General features: G+C 39.9%; 3 protein-coding genes across 6 annotated transcripts in view; 2 read left to right on the top strand and 1 right to left on the bottom strand.

The window, feature by feature from the left end:
* Positions 1–5,803, top strand: part of RUFY2 (RUN and FYVE domain containing 2) — a 60,377-nt gene extending 54,574 nt beyond the window's left edge. The window contains exons 17-18 of one of the 2 annotated variants that reach the window (XM_011927046.1): positions 5,083–5,160; positions 5,249–5,803. In XM_011927046.1, the coding sequence (XP_011782436.1) occupies positions 5,083–5,160; positions 5,249–5,392 (222 nt within the window). In that variant the 3' untranslated portion in view covers positions 5,393–5,803. The remainder of the gene's footprint in view (positions 1–5,082; positions 5,161–5,248) is intronic. The other variant, XM_011927040.1, reaches the window with a different exon arrangement.
* Positions 5,804–8,301: 2,498 nt separating this feature from the next.
* HNRNPH3 (heterogeneous nuclear ribonucleoprotein H3 (2H9)) lies at positions 8,302–19,213 on the bottom strand. Of its 3 annotated transcripts, none has more exons than XM_011927064.1 (10): positions 18,989–19,213; positions 14,029–14,163; positions 13,365–13,503; positions 12,671–12,855; positions 12,137–12,223; positions 11,805–11,920; positions 10,182–10,317; positions 9,821–9,916; positions 9,643–9,735; positions 8,302–9,514 (listed from the first exon to the last, which is right to left on the bottom strand). In XM_011927064.1, exons 2-10 carry the CDS (start codon positions 14,138–14,140, stop codon positions 9,438–9,440), a joined length of 1,041 nt encoding a protein of 346 aa, XP_011782454.1. In that variant the 5' UTR covers positions 14,141–14,163; positions 18,989–19,213; the 3' UTR covers positions 8,302–9,437. The 3 variants fall into 3 exon arrangements, with proteins under 3 accessions (XP_011782454.1, XP_011782443.1, XP_011782464.1); XM_011927053.1 differs by having other exon boundaries at positions 19,008–19,213; XM_011927074.1 differs by having other exon boundaries at positions 12,716–12,855; positions 19,008–19,213.
* The window catches only part of PBLD (phenazine biosynthesis-like protein domain containing), a 50,918-nt gene continuing 46,045 nt past the window's right edge, over positions 18,199–23,071 (top strand). The window contains exon 1 of the mRNA XM_011927084.1: positions 18,199–18,439. The gene's annotated coding sequence lies outside the window, so the exon portion shown is untranslated. The remainder of the gene's footprint in view (positions 18,440–23,071) is intronic.

Raw genomic sequence — 23,071 nt, 5'->3', positions numbered from 1 at the left:
AAAAAAAAAAAAAAAAGATGGGTGGAGGCGCGGTGCGGTGGCTTACGCCTGTAATCCCAGCACTTTGGGAGGCCAAGGCAGGTGGACCACAAGGTCAGGAGTTCGAGACCTGCTTGGCCAACATGGTGAAACCTCATCTCTACTAAAGATACAAAAGAAAAAATTAGCTGGGCGTGGTGGGACATGCCTGTAATCCCGGCTACTTAGGAGGCTGAGGCAGGAGAATTGCTTGAACCCGGGAGGCGGAGGTTGCAGTAAGCCAAAGATCGCACCATTGTGCTCCAGTCTGGGCAACAGGGTGAGACTCCGTCTCAAAAAACAAACAAACAAACAAAAAGATGTGTGGATACATGGATATTTGCCGAAACCATAATTATGTAAACTCTAAAAAAAGTTTTGTGAAATATGCATATGAGAGTGCATATATAGTACAACTTAAAAACACTTGTGGGGCCAGGCACGGTGGCTCACGCCTGTAATCCCAGCACTTTAGGAGGCCGAGACGGGCAGATCACCTGAGGTCAGGAGTTCGAGACCAGCCTGACCAACATGGAGAAACCTGTTTCTACTAAAAATACAACATTAGCCAGGCATAGTGGCACATGCCTATAACCCCAGCTACTCAGGAGGCTGAGGCAGGAGAATTGCTTGAACCTGGGAGGCGGAGGTTGTGGTGAGCTGAGATCATGCCATTGCACTCCAGCCTGGGCAACAAGAACAAAACTCTTTTCTCTGAAAAAACAAAACAAAACAAAAACTTGTGTATTCTCTGCTTAGGTTAGTGATAATAGAACACGACCAGTACCTTAGAAGCCCCATCTGCTTCTCAATTGCACTCTCCTCTTTATAGTATCTCTCCTGTATTTTGTGTTATTACTTTGTTTTGCCTTATACTTATTACTCACATCTATCTTTAACAGAATATTATCTGCTTTTCCCAGTTTTTTTATGTGGAAACTGGATTCATATGTGAGTTGATTTTTTTCTTTTCCATGCTATTGACCAGCTGAAGGGTCTGGAACAGCCGTCCTAAACAGTTTTTCACATTCTGGATTTTCTCTGAATGTTTGTTTATAGTGTTTACTTGTTCCTGTCTACTTGTTGCCTGTGAACTGGAAGTTAAATCTAAAGTCTTGATTAGGCCAAGCACGGTGGCTCACGGCTGTAATCCCAACACTTTGGGAGGCTGAGCCAGGTGGATCGACCTGAGGTCAGGAGTTCGAGACCAACCTGGCCAACATGGTGAAACCCCATCTCTACTAAAAATGTAAAAATTAGCCAGGCATGGTGGTGTGCACCTGTAGTCCCACCTACTTGGGAGGCTGAAGTAAGAGGATCATTTGAACCTGGGAGGCGGAGATTGTAGTGAGCCGAGATCCCACTACTGCATTCCAGCCTAGGCGACAGAGCAAGACTCCATCTAAATAATAAAATAAAATAAAGCCTTGGTTAGATTCAGGTGTAACCTTCTGTGGGATATTTTTTCTGCAGGCATATTTTTAACATTCAATGGACTATTATTTGCTCATTTTTCCTTTAAAAAATAGCATCTTGTCATATTTTGTGTTTGATATTATCATTAAAAAATGTTTTTCTTTAATTAAAAAAAAATTTTTTTAGAGAAAGTGTCTCTGTTGCCCAGGCCGGAGTGCAGTGACTCCATCATAGCTCACTGTAAGCTTGAACTTCTGGGTTCAAGCAATCATCCCTCCTCAGCCTCCTGAGTTGCTAGGACCACAGCTCTACATCACCATACCCCACTAATTTTTATTTTTTAGAGATGGTGGGGGGGTCTCACTGTGTTGCCCAGGCTGGTCTCAAACTCCTGGGCTCAAGTGATCCTCCCATCTCAGTCTCCCAAAGTGGTGGGATTATAGGTGTAAGCCATTGTACCCGGCCTCATTATCGATTCTCTGAAATTTTCTCAAATGTTGTGATATCCCCCAATTTCAATAAAAGGCACAAATAAGGGTTATTGGAAACCTTGTGTGTGTGTTGGTTGGGTGGGTTGTTATAGACTGGTAGGCCTCACCATAGAGGAATCTACTGTGATTAGTGAACTATTGGGTACCTTCTGCTTATGTTTAGTATTTACAGTACTTTTCTCTGTAGCAGTGAGTTTCTCCAGAGAAGAATCCCATAGTCTCCTATCTAGGGGGTGTAAGTCTAGCAGCTAACATCCTGGAATTGGGCAGTGAAAAATTGCTGTTCATTTGCAGAGCAAGAGGTTGTTCCGTTCTAGTCTTAGCTCTTCTGGTAAATGGCTGTTTCCTTGAGCAGGCAGCTTCAGCTCTCTAGGCTTTACATTTTCTCATGTGTAAAATGAGAGGGCTGCAGGTGCTCATGTCTGAGATCTCTTCACAGGGACACACTAGGCTTACCTTAAAGTGAGCTTCTCTCCCTGGGAGGGCGGCAGGTAAGTTCAATGAAAAGAAGTCTCCAAAGGCCTAGTCTCAAGTTCTAGTCTCCAAAGGCCTAGTGTCAAAGTCAGCAAGGTTGTTTCTGAACCTAATGCCCTTACAAGCTGCTTCCACTAGGTGGCTTTGGGACATTTGGCAAATCACTTTCCTTTGTATGGTTTTCATCAAGTTAGATTATCTTTTAGGGTCCCTTCCTGCTGCTGCCTTTTTTTTTTTTTTTTGGAAAGGACTATTACGCCTCAGAGACAGAGTTTCCTCTGTTTCCCAAGCTGGAGTGCAGTGGCGTAATCATAGCTCACTGTAACCTTGAACATCTGGGTTGAAGCAATCCTCCCACCTCAGCCTCCCAAGTAGCTGGGACCTACAGGTGCATGCCACCACACTTGGCTAATTTTTTTTTTTTTTTTAGAGATGGGGTCTTGCTATGTTGCCCAGGCTGGTCTTGAACTCCTGGTCTAAAGAGAGCCTCTCACTTTGGCCTTTCAAAGTCTCCAAAGTGCTGGGATTACAGGTGTGAGCCACTGCACCTGGCCCCCATCCTGCATTAAAAAAATATATATTCTATGATTCAAGCCATCTGACTCTTTGCTGGTGTTTGTCTGATATGAACTATCTAGTTTAAAAAAGCCCTTATAATCCTGTGTTCTAAGGAGACTTAGGCTTCCTCACATGCAGTAGCCAACACTGTATTATCTCTGCTGTACAATAAGTGCTAGTTATTAAGACTGTGAAACAAAAAGACCTGAAATTAACCTTGTGATCTTGATCTGTGAATGCTTAGTCTTTTTTTTTTTTTCTAAGAATTCTGCTTTTGGAAAAGTCTTTTAAGAAAACTCATGTTTTTAGAAATGTGTCTATGGGCCTTTCTTGCTTGGAGAATTTTTCTCTCTAAGGTAATAGGGTTCCTGTGATAGGTAATAAAGGTTCCTGTGCTTCAGTAGTAATTTATAGGTTGCAGTTGCTCCACGTCCAAGTTGGAATCTTCTGTTATACTTGGGTTCTTTGGTCTGGGCTGTTTTAGGAACATGTTCTAGGAAATCAGTCAGTATTGAGGCTCCTCCTTCATCTGGGTCTTCTCATTGTAAAGCTGATAATCATCTAACAAAGTTGCCTTCATAGGGGAAGAAAGGTCTTTCTAGCCAAGATTGGTTAAGCAAGCTAGTTAACAATGGGTCAAGTAGGCTGGGCTTGGTGGCTTATGCCTGTAATCCCAGCACTTTGGGAGGCCGAGGTGGGCGGATCACCTGAGATCAGGAGTTTGAGACCATCCTGGCCAACATTTTGAAACCCCATCTCTACTAAAAATATAAAAATTAGCCGGGCATGGTGGCGTGTGCCTGTAATCCCAGCTACAGGGAGGCTGAGGCAGGAGAATCACTTGAACTCGGGAGACAGAGGTTGCGGTGAGCTGAGATTGCACCACCGCACTACAGCCTGGGCAACAGAGTGAGACTCTTTGTCTCTTCAAAAAAAAAAAAAAAAAAAAAAGTCAGGTTATTATAAATACTGCCTAAGACTACTTACATCCATTTTTTACTAACGTTTACATAGCAGCTATTAAATATTATAGAAGTTGACGGAAATAGCCATGTAAAACTTCTTAAGGTGAGGTCCTTTTTTTCCCCGCCTTTTTTCTGGAGACAGGGTCTCACTTTGTTGCTCAGGCTCAAGTGCAGTGGCACAATCATAGTTCACTGCAGCCTCAAACTCCTGGGCTTAAGCGATTCTGCCTTCTCAGCTTCCAGAGTAGCTGCAACTATAGGCTTATGCCACGCAGCCTGGTTAATTTTTTTGTAAAGATGGAGTCTTTGTTCCTCAGGGCAGTCTTCCCGGCCTCAAGCAATCCTCCTGCCTCGGCCTCCTAAAGAGGTCTTATAAAATAATGAACTTCAATATCTGATTTCCCTAATTTTCTTCAAATTTTAGGGTCTTAAGGTATAAGTTATACATAATGCCAACCTGTTGCATTTCACACAGTGAGAATTTATCTTTAAGTATTGTTGGACTAGGATACCCCATTCTCCATGATGTGCTTATTTCACATCGCATGCCTGTATCAAAACATCCCATGTACCCCATAAATATGTAACTACTGTGTACCCACAAACATTTAAAAAATAAAATGTTGTTGGAGTATTTTTGAGGTTCTTTTAATCTTTCTTTTCCTGAAGAGAATTCCCATCAGTAACAGATTTTTACCTCTTTAAAGCATTTTTACGTGTATATTCTAACATACACAATTGTATAAAAGAGTGAAATGAACCATTGCCTATATTCAATATTTCTCATGTGTAGTCCTGATTTTTCATTTTTTCAATTTTTAAGAGACAGACTCTATGTCACCCAGCTTGGTCTTGAACTCTAGGCCGCAAGCGATCCTCTTACCTCAGCCTCCCGAGTAGCTGGAATTACCGGTGTGAGCCATTGTCACCTGGCTGCAATCTTGTTTTTATACTTAATCCACATCCCCCTCCCCAACCCAGAATATTTTGAGGCTAATTCCATACATATTTTATCTACAAATATATACATCTCTCAAAGAAAATAACTTATTTTTCATTCTTCATATATCTATCCCTATAAATAATGTTCTTGGGGAAAAAGTTTTCACATGTAATTTTTAGTGTTACCAATTTGAGCATTAATATTTTCTTCTTACTAGGGACTGGTTTGGCTGAAAGACAAAGAAGCAACACATTGTAAACTTTGTGAAAAGGAATTCTCACTCTCCAAGAGAAAGGTAAGGGAGGTAGGAAGTGAGTCCCAAAATTTGGGATGCAAAAATGCTTATTAAAGTTTTTTTTCCCCCCCTCTGATTTATTTAATAGCACCACTGTAGAAACTGTGGGGAAATTTTCTGTAATGCCTGCTCTGACAACGAACTACCTTTGCCTTCTTCACCAAAACCAGTACGGGTTTGTGATTCCTGTCATGCATTGCTGATTCAGAGATGTTCATCTAACTTGCCCTGAGACTCCAGAACTAAATCCTTATATATGAAATTACCTACAATGAATGTTATGATGTTGTATACAAAGGTAACCAGACAGCTCTTCTTAAGCGGCTTTCGGTCAGTATTTGGTACCAGTTTATCTTCTACATATTCAGCTCATGGAAATTACAAGTTATGATATTTCCTTCCCCATTGTTATTCAAAATGAATTTTCAACACAGCATGCTTAAAAATCATGTAACTCATTAAAAGGCCAGATAGCAGAGTTAACACAACTTGCCTTATCTTGTAAAGGCCTTCTTAAAAATAAGGCTTCAGATTGTTTTTTTCTTCTGAATTCTGTCAATTTGGTGGTGCCTGCAATTCTAATGCACTTTAAAGCTTCACAGTTCTGAGACTGGAAATGCATAAAACTTTTTAGAAGTATTAATATTCTAATTCAACAGATTTTCATTATCTTTGTAAGATTTCAACTATATTTATTTGCCCTTTCTTCTCCCCCTCTCCCTTTGCTTCTTTTGCATTAGACAGAGCCAATATTTTGTCCTACAGAATTTCCTCTTGGTCTTTTTAAAAATCAGTTATTGTTGTGCTTGCTGATGATTTTCAGCTACAGTAGATTAAATTAGAAGGGGCATTATTTGGCCTCAGCCTCAACTTTTTTCCTTCTAATCTTGAAAGGAAGTCTTGTTTTTTTTTTTTTTTTTTTAGACAGAGTCTCTGTTGCCCAGGCTAGAGTGAAGTGGCGAGATCTTGGCTCACTGCAACCTCTACCTCCTGGGTTCAAGTGATTCTCCTGCCTCAGCCTCCTGAGTAGCTGGGATTACAGGCACACACCACCATGCCCGGCTGATTATTTTTTTAGTAGAGATGGGGTTTCACCATGTTGGCCAGGCTGATGTCGAACTCTTGACCTCAAGTGATCCGCCCGCCTCAGCCTCCCACATATAACCATCTTTCTTTTCCTGATTTATAGATCGTCCCATATGCTGTTTCACTAAATTGCTCTTTTTTTAAGGGGTGACTCAGACCCCAATTCAAAGATGAAAACACAAATCCCTCCCCAGAAAAAAAAGTATGTAATAGTAGGAGATATTACAGGCTCCTTATAAAGATCCTCTCCTCTAAGCATTAAAAGTGAGAAAAAAAATCAGAACTTTGCTTTGGTAATGTATTAGAGTTCAGTTCAAAAAATTTTGTATTAACATTTTCATTGGAGTAAATTTTAGGGAGCATCACATTGTAGTGGCCAACCTGTATACATCCACAGTAACATTTCACCATGTCCACTGAGCGCCTCTATGCCAAGGGCGTTGAGATGATGAAATATACATACTTGACCTATTTCTTTTTTTTTTCGAGATGGAGTTTCACTCTTGTTGCCTAGGTTGGAGTGCGATGGCACGATCTCCACCTCCCGGGTTCAAGCAGTTCTCCTGCCTCAGCCTCCCAAGTAGCTGGGACTACAGACATGTGCCACCATACCCAGCTAATTTTGTATTTTTGGTAGAGACGGGTTCACCGTGTTGGCCAGGCTGGTCTCGAACTCCTGACCTCAGGTGATCCACCTGCCTCGGCCTCCCAAAATACTGGAATTACAGGCATGAGCCACTGCACCTGGCCAGTACACTTGACCTATTTCAAGCTGACTCAATGAACACTAATCCAAGTTATATTGCTTATGGCATACCAAGAATTTAACTTGTATAAATTACCTCTGAATAGTCACATGAACACTATCACGATTCAGTATCCTATTTTTTACATTAATTAACTGTGCACTTTAAGTTTGTGAGCCTATAAAAAATACATAGGAAATTTATGGATTAAGAGCATTGTGTTTAGTGGTTAATCCTAGGTACCTCCCTGCCCACAAAGGAGTTGCTTATTAATACTGCAGGATCTTTTCCTCATGAATATATACTTCTATGAAATTTAAAATTTTCTGAATAGCCTAAGTATACTTGAAGATCTATTTTCTCCAAAACCCGTAAATTTCCAGTCAGCTTTTAAGCTGTCAGATGTGACAGATTTTTAGATGGTCTTTCTTGAATACTGATAGAAATGTCCTCAAGATAGGAATTATATTCTTGAACCATTTTATATTGATAGGTGGGATGGGCTAACATTTTTATGATTATTGAATAAGCATAAATGAAAGTTTTCAAATAGGCTTTTTTATTACTGTGCTTAGAACAAATTTTTAAATGTGACTTAAGTTGCTTAAATTCCAAGGCTGATTTCATTCACCAAACCATGATTTTTAGTCACCCTTTAAGTTTCTCACTTTTCAAAACTCATGTATCACCACTGACTTTTTTTTTTTAGGCAGCTTTTATGACAGCAACTTGCTCCATGTAGTTTTGGCTTATTTAAAAACTATGCTAACTTTGGATTTTTTTGTTACAGAACTTTTAACAATCTGTATTTTGTGATTGTGAACTCGTTTTACTTTTCAAAACAGACTTAACATACCATTCCCTAACCTAGCAGTACTACCACAATAATGCTATCATGGTGCCAAGGAATTACAATTGTAATTCTTCTAACCTATGTTTAAAAAATAAAATGTGAATTTTATGAACTAAATAAAGATTTGGAAAATTAGCCTGCTTTAAAAGGGCAACTTTGGTTTCATTAATACTGTATACTTTTACTGCTTATGTTAAGAGGGTAATCCTGGGAAAATAAAACACATGTAACTTTCAAAAAAGACAGGTGGTGTATGCCCTAATATTTAAATTGCTCATTAAAGGAAGTGGGTACAAGCATTAAGATGAATCATAGCTTCCATCATGAGGCTCCACATACATAGGCTGCCCTGGGGCTCCCTCTCCTAAATTGTAGACATCGTATGTAGTACCTTCTACCAATCTGATTTTTGAATTAGTAACTGACACAAAACATTCTAGGACAGACGCCATACTATTATTATCTCCCACATTGACATTTATTAATAACATTTCTGGCAAAAACAAGTAACAAGTTCAATAACTGATTTCACATCAACAGGTTTCATTTTGATCCATTAGCCAATTTGGAAAAAAGCCATATTGATCAAAGGGATTAAAATTAAAAAGCACCTTTTCCTTGCTACATATAGATTCTTTAAACTAAAACTCCAAGCAGATATCAGATACAAAACCCAACTGCAGGATTGTTTTAATTGACTATGACATGGACTTGTTGCTTACATTTTTTAAAAGTCATCATTTATACAGTTACTTAAAAACCATATGCTCTATTGGGCAGAAAACTTAAAATACATTTGTGAGAATTATACTCCATAGTAAATATCTATGTACTTATACTGAATTCTTGTGTCACTGAGAATCTTAACCCTACTCTTAAGATATCTTGCAATAACCTGCAACTATCAATTTTTTGGAGACATTTTTGGTATTTCAGTCAAGTGCTGAAGGGATTTTACTCCAAAATCTAGGGCTAGAACAAACTTCCAACACTCCCATACCCAGGTAACACAATTATGCATATTCAGAAATCAATACCTAGATTTCAGAGCTATGCCTGATAAATGACATTTGAAAAATAATAATATAGAAATAATTAGCTGAATTTATACTCCTGAAGCCACTTCATCTTTAGGCTTTATATTTACAGTGTTGTCCAGGAGGAATTAAAGAAAAAAGTTACACTAATTATTTGTCAAGCTCTATTCCAGATGTCTGCTTAAGACTTGCAGTTTATGCAAAGGTGAACCATTATCCTCTAAAATTACACCACACTACGTCTTGTAGAACTAATAGTAAAATACATCAACCCAAATCTTATGAAGGCAGCACATCTTTAGGAGTAACTAGTATATAAAAAGTATCAACATCAGTGGTTTGAATATAAAAATTTATTTTTAAGTCAAAGTATGCAACAAATAAACCTACAGAAAACAGATTTTCCCATCACAATCTGTTGCTTTACCAAATAATATTTTGAAAACATTCCTTCAGTCATTATAAAGTTCTTAAAATACAAAAGAAATTAAATCTGTAAGAAAGTCTAGTAGACCAGATGCTGTTGTCAAGACTTGTATGTTGGTGTTTTTGCTTTCAGTACATCCCACGCCATCCACCTCCACTCATGCCACCTTGCCCATAGTAGCCTCCACTGCCTCCACCACCACGGCCTTAAGAAAAAGATATTAAGAATCACTCAGCAGGAGATATCTGTGCATAAAGTAATAAAAGTAATACCTGCACTTTAAAGTTTGCACTACATATGGGGACTAACACAAACTGAACTAGAGATACTTACCATAACCACCCAAGCCATCAGGAGTACCATATCCTCCACTGTAATTGTTTCCCATTCCCATTCTTCCAACTGATCCATAGCCTCCCTGATTATCTTTAAAAAAAAAAAAAAAACAAGAAAAAAAATTGAGACTCATTGATAAGTAGCTAACCCTGCATATTTTAAAAACTTTACATACCCATTCCATCTCTTCCGTAGCCTCCCATTCCAGAACCTCCCATGCCAGAGCCGCCTCCAGGAGTAGAATTCAAGAAGAGTTCAATATATCGATGTTCTTTAAGAAAAAAAGAGTAATGGGAGAAAGGAATGATGGATCAAATTCATCAATACAAGCTTTCTAAAAAAGATCAGTTAAGTAATATTAAACAAAGTATGCTTATCAATTACTAGTACAGCGATATATAAAGCCCACAAAAAGCCATTATAGAGGTCAAATGGTTTTAGATCCCAACAACTGCCAAGCGTTGCCTACACATCTTAGAGCCTCTTATTTTATAAATTCACGTCTAGGAAATAAGCGTGCCAAAGACATTACTTACGCATGTTATTTTTATCTTTAGACATGGCAGCTACTGCATCTTCATGTGTCACAAACTCTACATCTGCTTCTCCTGTGGCTCTGCCATCAGCTCCAATATCAATATGAACTCGTATTGGATTTAGTGGTGAGAAGAACTAAATAAAAGAAAACACTGGTTACTTACTTTTCTATTGAGAACATTAAAAGTAAATTACCACATACCTTGATTTTTCCTCATCAATTAGGAAACTGCCCTGCCAGACTAATAACTTAAGTCAACTACAGAGGTTCTGTGAATATACAGAGTATACACTTAGGGATAATGTAAAGAATTTACTGCTTTTAAAATAAGGAGATAGGCGGGATGCAGTGGCTCACGCCTATAAGCCCAGCTACTCAGAAGGCTGAGACAGAGAATCGCTTGAACCCGGGAGGAGGAGCCTGCAGTAAGCCAAGATCACGCCACTGCACTCCAGCCTTGGGGAGACAGAGTGGGGGACTCTGTCTCAAAAAAAATACAGAGAGAGAGAGAGAGAGAGAGAGAGAGAAATGGGGCTATCATGATTTGGAACCATGGGGTTTGAATAAACCTACTATTTAAAACTATATGAAATTGTTCCCCAAAAGGTATCATTTGGTTCTAATCATAAGGTAGCCAGGTTTTAAACTATCATTAAAAGCACTTAGAACTCAGGCCAATTGATTCCCAGTAAGATCTAGAGCAAACTATTGCATTTAAAGCCAGATAGTACTTTTGGCTTGAATGGCCATTGGGTCTCTAATGTAACTACTCAACAGGCAGAGGAATGGTGCGACCGGATTCAGCCTGTCAACTGAAGTTTGCTGACCTCCTAACAAATCTGAAACCAACCAGTTTCACATCAATGACAACACCAGTATCTATTTCTGTTATTTTCAACTCCTCAGTTTCTAATCACTACCTAGCCTAGAAAGCCAAACTAAATAATTAATACTTATATATTCACTCTTTCAAAACCTAATACAGGCCAGGCGTGGTGGCTGACGCCTGTAATCCCAGCACTTTGGGAGGCTGGGGCAGGCAGATCACAAGGTCAGGAACAGGCTGATCAACATGGCGAAACCCCATCTCTACTAAAAATACAAAAAAATCAGCCAGGCACAGTGGAGTGTGCCTGTAATCCCAGCTACTCAGGAGGCCGAGGCAAGAGAATAACTTGAACCCGGGAGATGGAGGTTGCAGTGAGCCAAGATCACGCCACTGCACTCTAGCCTGGGCGACAGAGCAAGACTCCGTCTCAAAAAAGAAAAGAAAACAAAACAAAACAAAAAAAACAAAAAAAAAAAGCAAGCAAAAAAACAGTACAACAAAAGACACCAGCACAACATGGTATATAGTCATCACCATTCTATGTGGATCAGTCTTTCATTATATTCTTAACTGGACTTTAAGAATGTAGCTTTTTACTTGCTTGAATCCTATGTAGGTTAACACACAATGGATACAAAAATATCCATCAGTGATTAGAGTTAAAGGTAGATCTATTTTTCTATTCAAGGGATTTTGGTATTAAGCTATAAACACGAGACCATTAAGAAGGGCTTAAAAATGTAGCTACCAGGATAAGTATAAAACCACTAATAGTTATTAAAAATTACTCACATTAGCAATGTCATTTTCAGTTGCACGAAAAGGCAACCCTCTCATATGTACGAAATGACCACCATGAAAACCTGAACTTGCATCACCAGCTCCACCATAGCCATGTCCTCCCATACCTAGAAAACACAATTTGCCAAGATTATAAACTCTTACAGATCTAGGTAGGGAAGTATACATACATACTATACAAGGTATAAAGCTCTGTATAGGAATGCACTGAAATTTGTCTGAATTACCTTTCTTATACAAGTTTCCTATATTACCACTAAGAGCTTGCAAAGCAAATACTAAAATTTACCTATGAATAAAAATGTCTTTAATATTTATTTTACCTCTTCCATCTCTCATTCTGTCATCAAAGCCATCATTCCCATAGCCGTAATTGTTATAGCCACCATAATCATCAAAACCTCCATAACCTGTGTAATTTAAGGAGAAATACATGACTATACACTTTCCAGAGATAAATTTTATAATCTAGTTTACAAAAACATTTTGTGGTAAACAGTATGTGTAACTTGATTGCAGTTTGCAATTCCCAACTTAAAGTCTATGAAAAAAGCAGTCAACATGTGATGGAAATTTAAACTCTCAAAAGGTTAAGTTCAGACATGTAAATTAAATTTCATCCTTAAGCAAAAAAAGGTCAAAATATGCCAACATCTAAATTTTAATTTCTGTGTAAGTTTTCTAGGTGCCAATATGTGCATCAATCAAGTCCCACAGCTAGCCATGGGAATCCATATTTTGAACAGGTTTTAAAACCTAACAGGTACTGAAATTACTGCCATTTCTGTATTTCTTGACAAAGTGTCAGGAACATTAAGAAAATGACAACAGAACCTTTGTTCATTAGATACACATACCACCATCATATCCATCACCTCCTCGTCGCATTCTGTCATACATACTTCCACGCCCAGCTCCATAATAACCCCCTCTTCCTCCTATTGGTCTATCATATGGTCCCGGTCGCTGTCCCAGCAATCTTCTTGGTGGATCATAAAATCCTTTGATTTCACTCCTGCTACTTCTGAAGATCTCAATATACCTATTTAAAAACGTTTTAAGGTACAGGTTTCAGCATAAATGTATTAGTGTAAATTAGATACTGGGCAAAATGCAGTAAGTTTTTCTACATCTAGATACATAACCCAATTTAAATTGCCTAAATACACCGTAAGTTAACAGTTTAAACCTACAAACTTAATTAAATATTTAAGTTTTACAAAGAAATTAGTCACTGAAAACAATTCATAAAGTATAAATATATTTTTACTTTGTCTCTTTTAGTACATAATAGGTGTTTTAAAGGAAATAGGTGATTATACAAAAGCATTTATCAACAACATCCTACAGAGAAATGGAAACAATCTACTTTTAATTTATTAGCATTAATTCCCCACCCAAATCTGTAGTTTCCAAGTTAAATTTAGATTAATTATCAATTCTTTTAAACTACCCCAGAAAAATGTTATGGCTACCCCCCCATTTAAGCAATAGTGACCCACAACCCCCAAAAATAAAAATTTAACACCATCCCAAACTCTCCATCCCCACCTGTGCCCTATTCTTTCCTTGTGTTTCCCCAGAGCATTTTCTGCTATCTCCTTTGAAGCAAACTGCACGAAGGCCTCCCCTGTGCTTCTCCCCTGGTAGTCCATCGTCAATGTTATCCCATTTGGCACGATTTCCAACCCTTTAACCCAAGGACAAATAACCCCATCAAGGGGAACAGTGTTAAAGGCTGAAACATTCCCATCTGAATCAAATATTTAAAACAAGTCTAAACAAAACAAAACAAAAAAGCTTAGTTTCCCATCACCCCATAAATACAAATGAAAGATTTTTTTCAAATAATACTGGATTAAATAAATCTTTTTTGCGACCAGTGTAAAAACACTGTGTAATTACACACACTCTAAAAGCCCACCTATATTACATGAAAAAAGGCTACAAATCAAATATATGCTCCATATACTAATTCACGGTTCATTTCATCACAATTCTCAAATATGTTACTGCACATTAATTAGGTTTTACATATTCTACACATTCTGTATTGAATATTAATTGGAGCATATTATTTTAATACATTAATCAAGACTATCATAGTTAAACTTCAAAGTTCCAAAATCAAAATGGGTTTTACAAATTAAAAACAGTGAAACAATACAAATATAAAATTACAATATTACTAAACTTTGACTAATACTAGAGGTACCTTGAAAGAACTGAACTATTTCCTCTTTGCTGCAACCAAATGGTAGTCCACGAAGTCGTACTGTCCCATCACTAGCGTCATTTGGACCATTATGTTTCATAACCCAATCCATCTCAATACCGTTTGATTTAAATGCTATAAAAAATAAACAAGCACATAGAGCAGTCAATCAAAATATACTCTTGTCAAGAGGTAATGAAGAAACACCTCTCAGAGGTGCCACAAGAGGAAATGTAACATGGGGCCAACTCCCGTGACAATGCCATGACAAAACTGTAGACCACCTTTCATATTTTGGGGTAGGGAAAAGGCAGTGAGACCTGAGCCCTCCTACAGAAAAGTACTGAATTTCTTAGTATCAGTATTATATATTGCCTAATTTTAAGAAAACTTGCATAATTCTACTACCAGAGTCTTCAAACTATTTGACTGTGTCCCCTGAATGCCACTCTAGCCTTTCCTTATCTCTCAACTTTTGATTAACCACTTTTCAGGTTTTTATTCACCTGATTATTCAAATTCTTTAAAACTTATTCAGAAGTTGCATATAATACCAGTATCCACTAACATCAAGAGCCTAAGTAAAAAATGCAACTCATGTTGGAAAAATATCACATAAGTCTAACCCTTTTAAATGCACTACAATTTTGAACACATCAAACTGTCTTTGAAGGGCCAGCACTCTCACCTCTATTATAGCCAAATCTAGTTTAAACTCACCAAGAGTAAGATTATAAAATGACTGAATTAATTAGATTAAAACTGAGGTCAAAGGCTGCTCAAAAGCGAATGCCTTCCAACAGTACCTGTGTTTTTGAAGCCACTGGACAGTGCATAGAAACCAGTTTACTCAACTTTTTAATCAAATAGATTTAAACACAAACTTTAAAAAATATGTAATATACTTTTAAATAAAGCATGAAAAGTACATCTAGAAGCCCCCCTTCGCCTCCAAAATGACCTCAGTTCCCAGTTCCCTTCCCCAGAGGCAACCATCCTTCCGTTTAAAATTACATAGTATTTACAAAAGAGGCGAATGCAGAAGTCCTTCAGCTGCAGAAACTTACCAGAACCTTACAAATTTCACTATGCAGCTGTAGGAATCCTACTCACCTGAGTATTTCAAACCTTTCCCTCACCACCTCCTCCCCTGTAAACAAAACAGTTTGTTCATTTGATTCCTTTATGTTTGAAGATCATATTTCGTATCAACAGCATTCACTAATGCTTAATTTCATGTCATCTATTTGTTGGTGCAACTCTTAGGGGTGGCATCTGCAAAGGGTAAAGTTTTTTTCCCTAGAATTCATGCATTTAAAATATGCACACAAATAAATAGTATGAATCCCTATTCTGCCATTCACTGGTTACCTAAACCACTTAACCTCTGAGCCTCTACAATTGTAAACTATAGCAGTGGTATCTATACCTCACTGGACTATTCAAGTGCTTGGTCTGCCTCATGTTAAGCATTTACTGATGGCAACTGTTACTGGATTTTAAGAGGCCCTGTAAAAGCCAACAAGATATACCATACACAAAATATGTGAACCTTAAAGGACAGAAAACAATTCAAACCTCGAAGAGAACTGAGAATTGTTAAAAATTTTATTTCCCAAAGCCAGCGAAGGCTTTTAAAAGTTTAATACTAAAGAGTAGCTCTGAGAGGAGGAGGCCCCAACCCAGTTTGAAAAAAAAAAAGTTCAGAGATGTTTTGAAAACGCCTACCGTTTTATTTATTTTTTTTAATAGCACCAACCTAAAAAATAAGTGTTTCCCATAAAGGGTGATTTACACAGAACGGAAAAAGTGGTACAGATCTACCCTCACTGCTTAATGAAAAATTTAAGAACTCTGCAAATTCAACCTTACTCTGTTGTGAAAGGATTTTAGTAGTTTGCATTTAAGGAGCAAATGCTTAAAAAAAGAAAAGAAAAAAATTAATTTACTCATAAATCGTAGCAATTCACAAGAAAAAAATACTAGCAAGCCAATTGGATTTTTGGATCTGTCTGTACCAATGATAAGACCCAATGAAAACAAAAAAGTGTTATCAATGTTATCTATAATAAACACTAAACTTAACACAATTTTTAATTGCGTAAAACCCAACCAAATTCGGAACACTTAATCTATTTTACAGGGCGACCCTGTATGCAAAGCATATACAATAAAGAGAGCCTCACTCTACCAACCCCTTCAAAACTAAAAATCCTACCTACAAAACAAAAACAAGAAAAACTCTAAGGGCACAGGAAGAAGCAATCTGCTCTAATAAAGCTGTCAGAAACTACTTAAAACAGTTTACTAATTATTCAGGATAATCCACCTCAACCTTTCTTTCCAACAATGTCATGGCTAATCACTACTCTGCTTTAAGAATTCTAGGTGCTAGTACCAAGAAAATATACCACAGTTAAAATATGAGGATGGCTCTGGTCAGTTTTATGAGACTTTAAATATAATTGTTTAAACATTACACCAAGTGAAACAAGCCAGTCACAAAAGACTACATATTGTATAACTCCATTTGTATTCATGATTGTCTGAGGCTTGACGGGAAGGAGAATGCCAGCCAGCAAGGGGAATGACCAGTAAAGGGTACTGGTATCTTTTTGCAGTGACAAAAATGTTCTAAAATTAAATTGTAGTGACGGTCACACAACGCTGTCAATGTACTAACATCCACTAAAATGTACATTTAAAATTGGTGAAGTTTATGGTATGTGAATTATATACCAAAGTCATTAAAGAAAAAACATCCACTAGAGAACAAATGAAATAGAGAATCCTCTTAACACGGAGGCACAGCCTATCTTCTGAAGTAATGCATAAACGATTTTACGCATCAATAAATAACTTTCTAAATGGCAGCCCAGTGGTCAAGAAATGAGGATGAATTTTATTTTTTGGAAAAAGTGTTGATGATCTAAGTTTAACAGAAAATTTACATCATTCCTTCCCAATGGGCTTGCTCTTTAAAAAAAACAAAAAAACTAGACACACCCCTAACAGCTTAAGGAGGTAAGGTCTCTAAAACGTTAGTTTACTATGAACCATGTTTTTATCTACTGCAGTTTAGTCCGTTGTTTACCAATACAACGAAATCAAAGATAACATTATTTTAAAAAGGCAGTAAGATGGACTTCCAGATAACGGCACAACTGAAAAAGAGGACAGAAAAAACGTGTGTGTGTGTGTGTGTGTAGTCCAATCCAATTAGTAAAGCTATTTGTTATAGCATATATAACTTTATAGGACAGTCTGGACTATCTTTTCAAACGGCCACTCAAACCTACTGTTTCAAGGTAAGATTTTCGTAAACTTTTCCTTGGCAATCTTGACAAAGCATCACTGAACATCTTCAACAATAGTAAGTTTTTGTTTTTAGAGCTGGAAAAGTAGGTAACAATATTCTTATAAAGTTTTACATGAATTATCAGAAATTCTTACTCTCAGGCCTTTCCCGTCCCTTTTGTACTGTGTCTTCAATGAAAATTACGGATCCAGTTCTCAGGACCCTCATCCGAATCACACCACCACCACGTGACTGGGTTTACAATTTGTTTTTCTGTTTAATAGGCTTATTCCCTTGTTTAAAATACGATTACAGTGTACTATACTCCTACACTTAAAAAAAAAAAAAAAAGCCTAGATACCAAAAGAAAAAAAGCCACAACCGTATTTTGAAGTATTTTACTTCTAGAGCCTTAATGCCAAGAAAAAAAAAAAAAAATGCACAAAATAACAACTCTTGGAAGATTTAATATCGAAAGGAACTCAATTCCAATACATACACATCTACCATCCTGGGTTGTTTTAACTGTTTCCCAAAAGTGAAACTTAAAAACAAATTCTAATATATATATGCCAAACTACGCAAAACAATTGCTACCTCACCCACCCCCACCCCCAAAGTTCAAAAAGCAACAATCACAGTTCACTGGGCCCAGACAACCTACTTGAAACATGTCCATTTCACATTCCTATTTGATAAATCACCCACTTTTCTGCTTACAAAATCACCCCCGAAGTCCTTATTAACGTTTAAACATGAAAAAAAAAAAACCCCTTTGGAAAATCAGTACGTACTCTTTTCGAAGTTCCAAATCTGGAATATAAGGGCCGGCTAAGCGTCCTTTATTCCTCCCAGGAGACTTTCCGTTTATCTAGCTGCCCTAGAGACCAGAGAGCTAGGGAGAGTACGCCCCTTCCCCCTCCCGCCAGCAGCCAAGCCTGGCTTAAAACCCTTCGCCACCGGGCGGCGGAATTACAAAGGAGGCCGTCTGCCTCCTTTGTCCTGGATTTGAGAGTTGAGCACCTTCGTCGCCATTGGCTTTCCTCCCCCAGCTCCAGCCTCTCTCATCTTGGGAATCTGCGTCAGAAGTCACTCGCAGTCCCGTCAGCCCAGGTAGCCCTGCCGAGACTGCGGAGGAAGGGAGGCCGCGGTGGGAGGCCAGGCCCATCCGGCGCCATTTCCATCGGGAGCGCGCCCGGCAACCCCGATCCTCCCTCCACCCAACTGCCCGGTCTTTCCCTGCTCGCTTCACTACCCACCCTCACCCCTTCCAGGGAGCTTTGACCACCCCCTCCCCTGGCCTTCTAGATCAGTTTTCGGAAGCTGGGGGACAAAAAGTAAAAAGAGCGGGGAAGGGCGGGAAGCCGAGGTGGCCGCGCCACTGTACCCAAAATGGCGGAGGCCAAGCCAGCAGGGAAAGGGGGAAATGCTGGATGTCCCCTACTTCGGGCCTCGGCGTCGTCCACTGAGTTCCACCTGAGCAAGTCCTCCCATCGGCAGGCCGCCCTCCTTGAAGTGGGAGATGGTCCGGGAGGCGCAGCCCCGCCGCTTCCAGGCGGCGGCCTCTGAGCGGCGACCACCGCACTACCCCCCAACCCAGCCCCTCCCGGCCTCTTTCGTCCTTCTCCCGACTCCGCTCTTGAAACCACCAGCCCAACCTACCCCCTTTTACTTCAGATACCCTGTCAGGCGATAGTTACGCCGACTCTGCTGCTCGCGGGGTCCAGTCGAGAGAAGGGAGAAGTCGTTTGCCTCGTGTAGCGCTCACCACAACGGTTCTCCCAACCGTCTCCAGCGGTGACAACCGCTTAGGGAGCTGCGCAGCACAGCAACTGGCTTGGGGGGATGGGAGGGAGCGAGCAAGAAGCGGGGGGCGGAGCGAGAACTGCGAAGACGGCCGGCCCCACTCTCGCGAGACGGGAAAGTCAGGTTCGCCTGGCGCTGGCAGCACGAAACGCGCCTGCGCGGTGGTGGGCTGCCCAGCTGTTGGGGGCGAGGTAGACAGAGCAGAGGCTGGTCCAGTTAAAGAGCTGCCGTGCGTGCAGTCTTTCTTGCTTACGGTAGAACCATCTAGTTTTCAGAGCATACCATTCTGCCGCTTCGGGGCGATGGCAATGACAGTTCTGCCAATGTGTAAAAGGAACCGTGCTGTCGCGGTCTGGAGAAGTTCTACGGTGATCTGCCCCCACCGTGAACAAATTCCGTGAGGGCCCCGCCCTTGCTCGGCATCGACGGCGCGGAAAGGGCGCCACGTGGTTCGGCCGGCAGACGCGGGGCGGATTTTCTGGTCCACCATGTTTGCATTGTCCTGTGAAAAACAGGAGTGTTTCTGGGCCGCGAAGATGAAAACGTCCACCAGGGCCGATTTCGGCTCTCGGGCTGGGTGTCTGCTTCCTTCTGGCCCGGAGCTGCTGGCCGTCCCCCAGCGCGCTTCGTCCCGGTGCGCCGCGCGGGACCCCGTGAATTCGTGTCCACGTTTCCGTTCTCTCTGCAAATCCTTCCTCTCTTTCTCCCCTGGCCTTCGCGTTTTTATCTCTCCCGCCGTCAGTGCCTCGGGGACTGATTAGCCTGTGGAGGCCGACGTTGGGTTGTTTTCTGTAGTTTTGCGTTGTTGAAAATTGCGCTTCCATGTGACACCTAATGAGTACATTTTGGTTTTGCAGTCATGCCACTAAGGTTTTTAATGACATATGGCCTTTTTTTTAAGTTCCAAAAAAGGCCGGCCGCGGTGGCTCACGCCTTTGAGAGGCCGAGGCGGGAGGATCGCTTGAGCCTAAGAGTTGGAGACCAGCCTGGGCAACATAGTGAGGCGCTGTCTCTACAAAAAATACAAAGAATAGCTGGGCGTGATGGCAGCACATGGGAGTAGATGGGACTCCCAAGTAGTCCCAGCTACTCGGGAGGCTGGGCAAGAGGATGGTTTGTGCCCTGGAGGTTGAGGCTGCAGTGAGTCGTGATTGCATCAGTGCACTCCAGCCTGGGCGACCTTGTCTCAAAAACAGCAACAACAAAAAACCAAATTTCTGCGCGAAGAGTTAAGGGGAAGCCTGGTAAAGAGATAAGTGCAAGTTCATCCTGGCTAACATGGTGAAATCCTGTCTCTACTAAAAAAAAAAAAAAAATTAGCCGAGCGTGGTGGCTTGCCCCTGTAGTCTCAGCTACTCAGGAGAATGGAGTGGACCCAGGAGGTGGAGCTTGTAGTGAGCCGAGATCGCGCCACTGCACTCCAGCCTTGGTGACAGAGCGAGACTCCGTCCCACACCCCCCCACAAAAAAAAAAAAAAAAAAATCAGTGCAAGTTCCAGTGCAAAGCGTCAGGAAGATGGCGTAATGTTAGAAATGTGGGTGAAGCTAGATTGTAGACAGTCTTCAACGTCTGGCCAAAAGACTTTGAACTTTGTGGTACAGACATTGGGAAGTCTGTTGGAGGTAGGGTGCGAGGTGTTAGCAACGTAGGAGGATGTATAATTTTTTCTCCCATGAGATCTGCAGTGTGTAGGATGTAAGACATTTTAAGGCTTTAATTCATCCTCAAACCTGCCTAAGACGAGTGTGGGGCAGTAAGAACATGGTGCTCACATACACACAATGGCCCACTCCCTAAAAGTACTGAGTGGAAGGCAGAAAGGACAGTGTTATCATCATTAAAAGAGATGGAAAACCAAACAAGGATGCTGTAATAACAATGGCTCATAGTTATTTTTCAGGGTTGTAAAGAGTACAGTGTGTAGCGTAACCTACACACTGTACTCTTTACAACCCTGAAAAATAAGTATCTTCATTTTATAGATGAAGTGCCTAAGTCCTAGAGAAGTGAAAATAGTTGCCCAAGGTCACACAGTTGAGTGGTAGAGCTAGAATTGGAGCCCATGTGGTTTTACCGAAGGGCCAGGGTCTTAAAACACTATGAACCTTCGTGAGGTTACAAATATCTATAACTTAAGGAAACAGACATCATTTTTGGAAAATTGAGGTTATGTCACCTAATTAACACTGGAGTTACCATTTCAGGAGACCTGTGGTTACTAGCTTATTGCCTGGAGACTTTTTGAACAGGCCTGAAACTTTATAGTCCCATTATCACTGACACTGTGAGTCCCAACCCCTCTCCCTCCTTTTAAAAAAATAATTGCGGTATTAATAAGACTCTAAGCTCCCACAATTCTGATGGAGTTCTTCCCTTGGTCCTCCTGGGTTCAAGTTACATGGCTATTTTTACCCTTTCAGTCTTTCAAACTGATTTGGTAGATGGAATTCTGTAATCTCCTTCACTCCTTGCTTGAATTCAATTTGTTTTACTGCCTGATTGAATTTAGCATTCCTTCCGCATATTTTGTGTGGTTATGGGTCACAATCTTAAAATCATTCTAATGACATGAATGATTTTTCACTACCAAACTGCTGCTTGCTTGCTTGCTTGCTTGCCATAATTTCTTTGGGTTAGGCACTCTTTGCCAATGTGATGCTCAGGAAGGACTTGAAATTGGTTTACGCATTCCTTTTGCCTTTTTATTGTTACAGTAGGAAGTTTTGAGTTAAAAAATACACTATATAGGCTGGGTGTGGTGGCTCACGCCTGTAATCTCAGCTACTTGGGAGACTGAGGCACAAGAATTGCTTGAACCTGGTGGGGCAGAGGTTGCAGTGAGCCGAGATCGTGCCACTGCACTCCAGCCTGGGTGACAGAAGGAGTCTCCGTCTCAAAACAAAAAACAAAACCCTACATAGTCATAAATGTACATTTTATTTGGCTTCTTATTTTACTACTTCTCTTAAAAAACAACAGCAACAACAACAACAACAAATCTTGTCAACTATTCCCATTTGCAAGTTGTATCCTGTAAATAAGGCTTGGTGAGACTGGCTCACCACTGCTCCAGTGATCCCTACAGAATTGTTTCCAGACCTATCTCTGTGGAATTGTTTCCATAGAGATGGTTAGAACCAAGGACTCCCAGCTGCTTTTGGGACTTTCTTTGTCTTCCTTTCCATCATTCCCGTGCTTTCCTGTTAGCACAGAGATCAGAGGGACCCTGGAGAGGATCTTGTTAGAGACCATAATGAGAGAAAAGATGAAAAAGGAAAAGGAAATAGAAGTACCCATGCGACCCAGAGGAAAACAAGACAACTAACACGTGATCATGTGTTACACCATCAGGTTGAAGAGGAGAGGAAAATTCCGTGCAGAGCCTGAGAGAAAAAAAGAAAGAGAAATGGAAAGAGATTACACCCTTCGGGGGGAGGGAAGGCACATAAACGAAAATTTGGTTAAGATATTTGTTCACATATCCCCAATGGCATTGTAAAGTACCATAAAAACTGGATTATCATAATCTTTTGCCTATATGAAAAGCAAATAAGCTAAATAATGTAACAAAATCCACTAAATTTCATCTAATTAAGGTAGTTAATGCCTTTTAAACACTAAGTTTGTGTAAGACTGTGAAATGCTTATTCTTTGGTTTACATCCTATATATCTGTTGTCTTTAGAAAACACTGATCTCCTTTACTATGGTTCAACATTGTTTCTCAAGACAAGGCTGAATTACACAGTTTATATTCTTGATTTTTTTTGTTTCTCTGAGTCACCTAAGTGTTCTTTGTGAATCTGGCAACTAAAAGACCTATTCAATCTTAATAATTATACTAAGTAAACAAATGAAAACTCAAAAGGAAGAAAGCACCTAAACACATTCTTTCTCTAATTTTTGAAAATAAACATTCTTTTTGTTCCAGTGAATTGC

The sequence above is a fragment of the Colobus angolensis genome, unplaced genomic scaffold (genome assembly GCF_000951035.1).
Source record: "Colobus angolensis palliatus isolate OR3802 unplaced genomic scaffold, Cang.pa_1.0 Scaffold12, whole genome shotgun sequence".
NCBI lineage: Eukaryota > Metazoa > Chordata > Mammalia > Primates > Cercopithecidae > Colobus > Colobus angolensis.
The sequence above is the reverse complement of the archived record's forward strand: the minus strand, read 5'-3'. Positions and strand labels throughout refer to the sequence as shown.

Excerpts from the sequence above, each read along its gene's own strand:
- HNRNPH3 (XM_011927064.1), bottom strand. The coding sequence starts at position 14,140 with ATGGATTGGGTTATGAAACATAATGGTCCAAATGACGCTAGTGATGGG. Across the intron at positions 13,504-14,028 it reads AATAGTTCAGTTCTTTCAAG|GGTTGGAAATCGTGCCAAAT; the intron begins GTACCTCTAGTA and ends CTTGGGTTAAAG. Across the intron at positions 12,856-13,364 it reads AAGGAAAGAATAGGGCACAG|GTATATTGAGATCTTCAGAA; the intron begins GTGGGGATGGAG and ends GTTTTTAAATAG.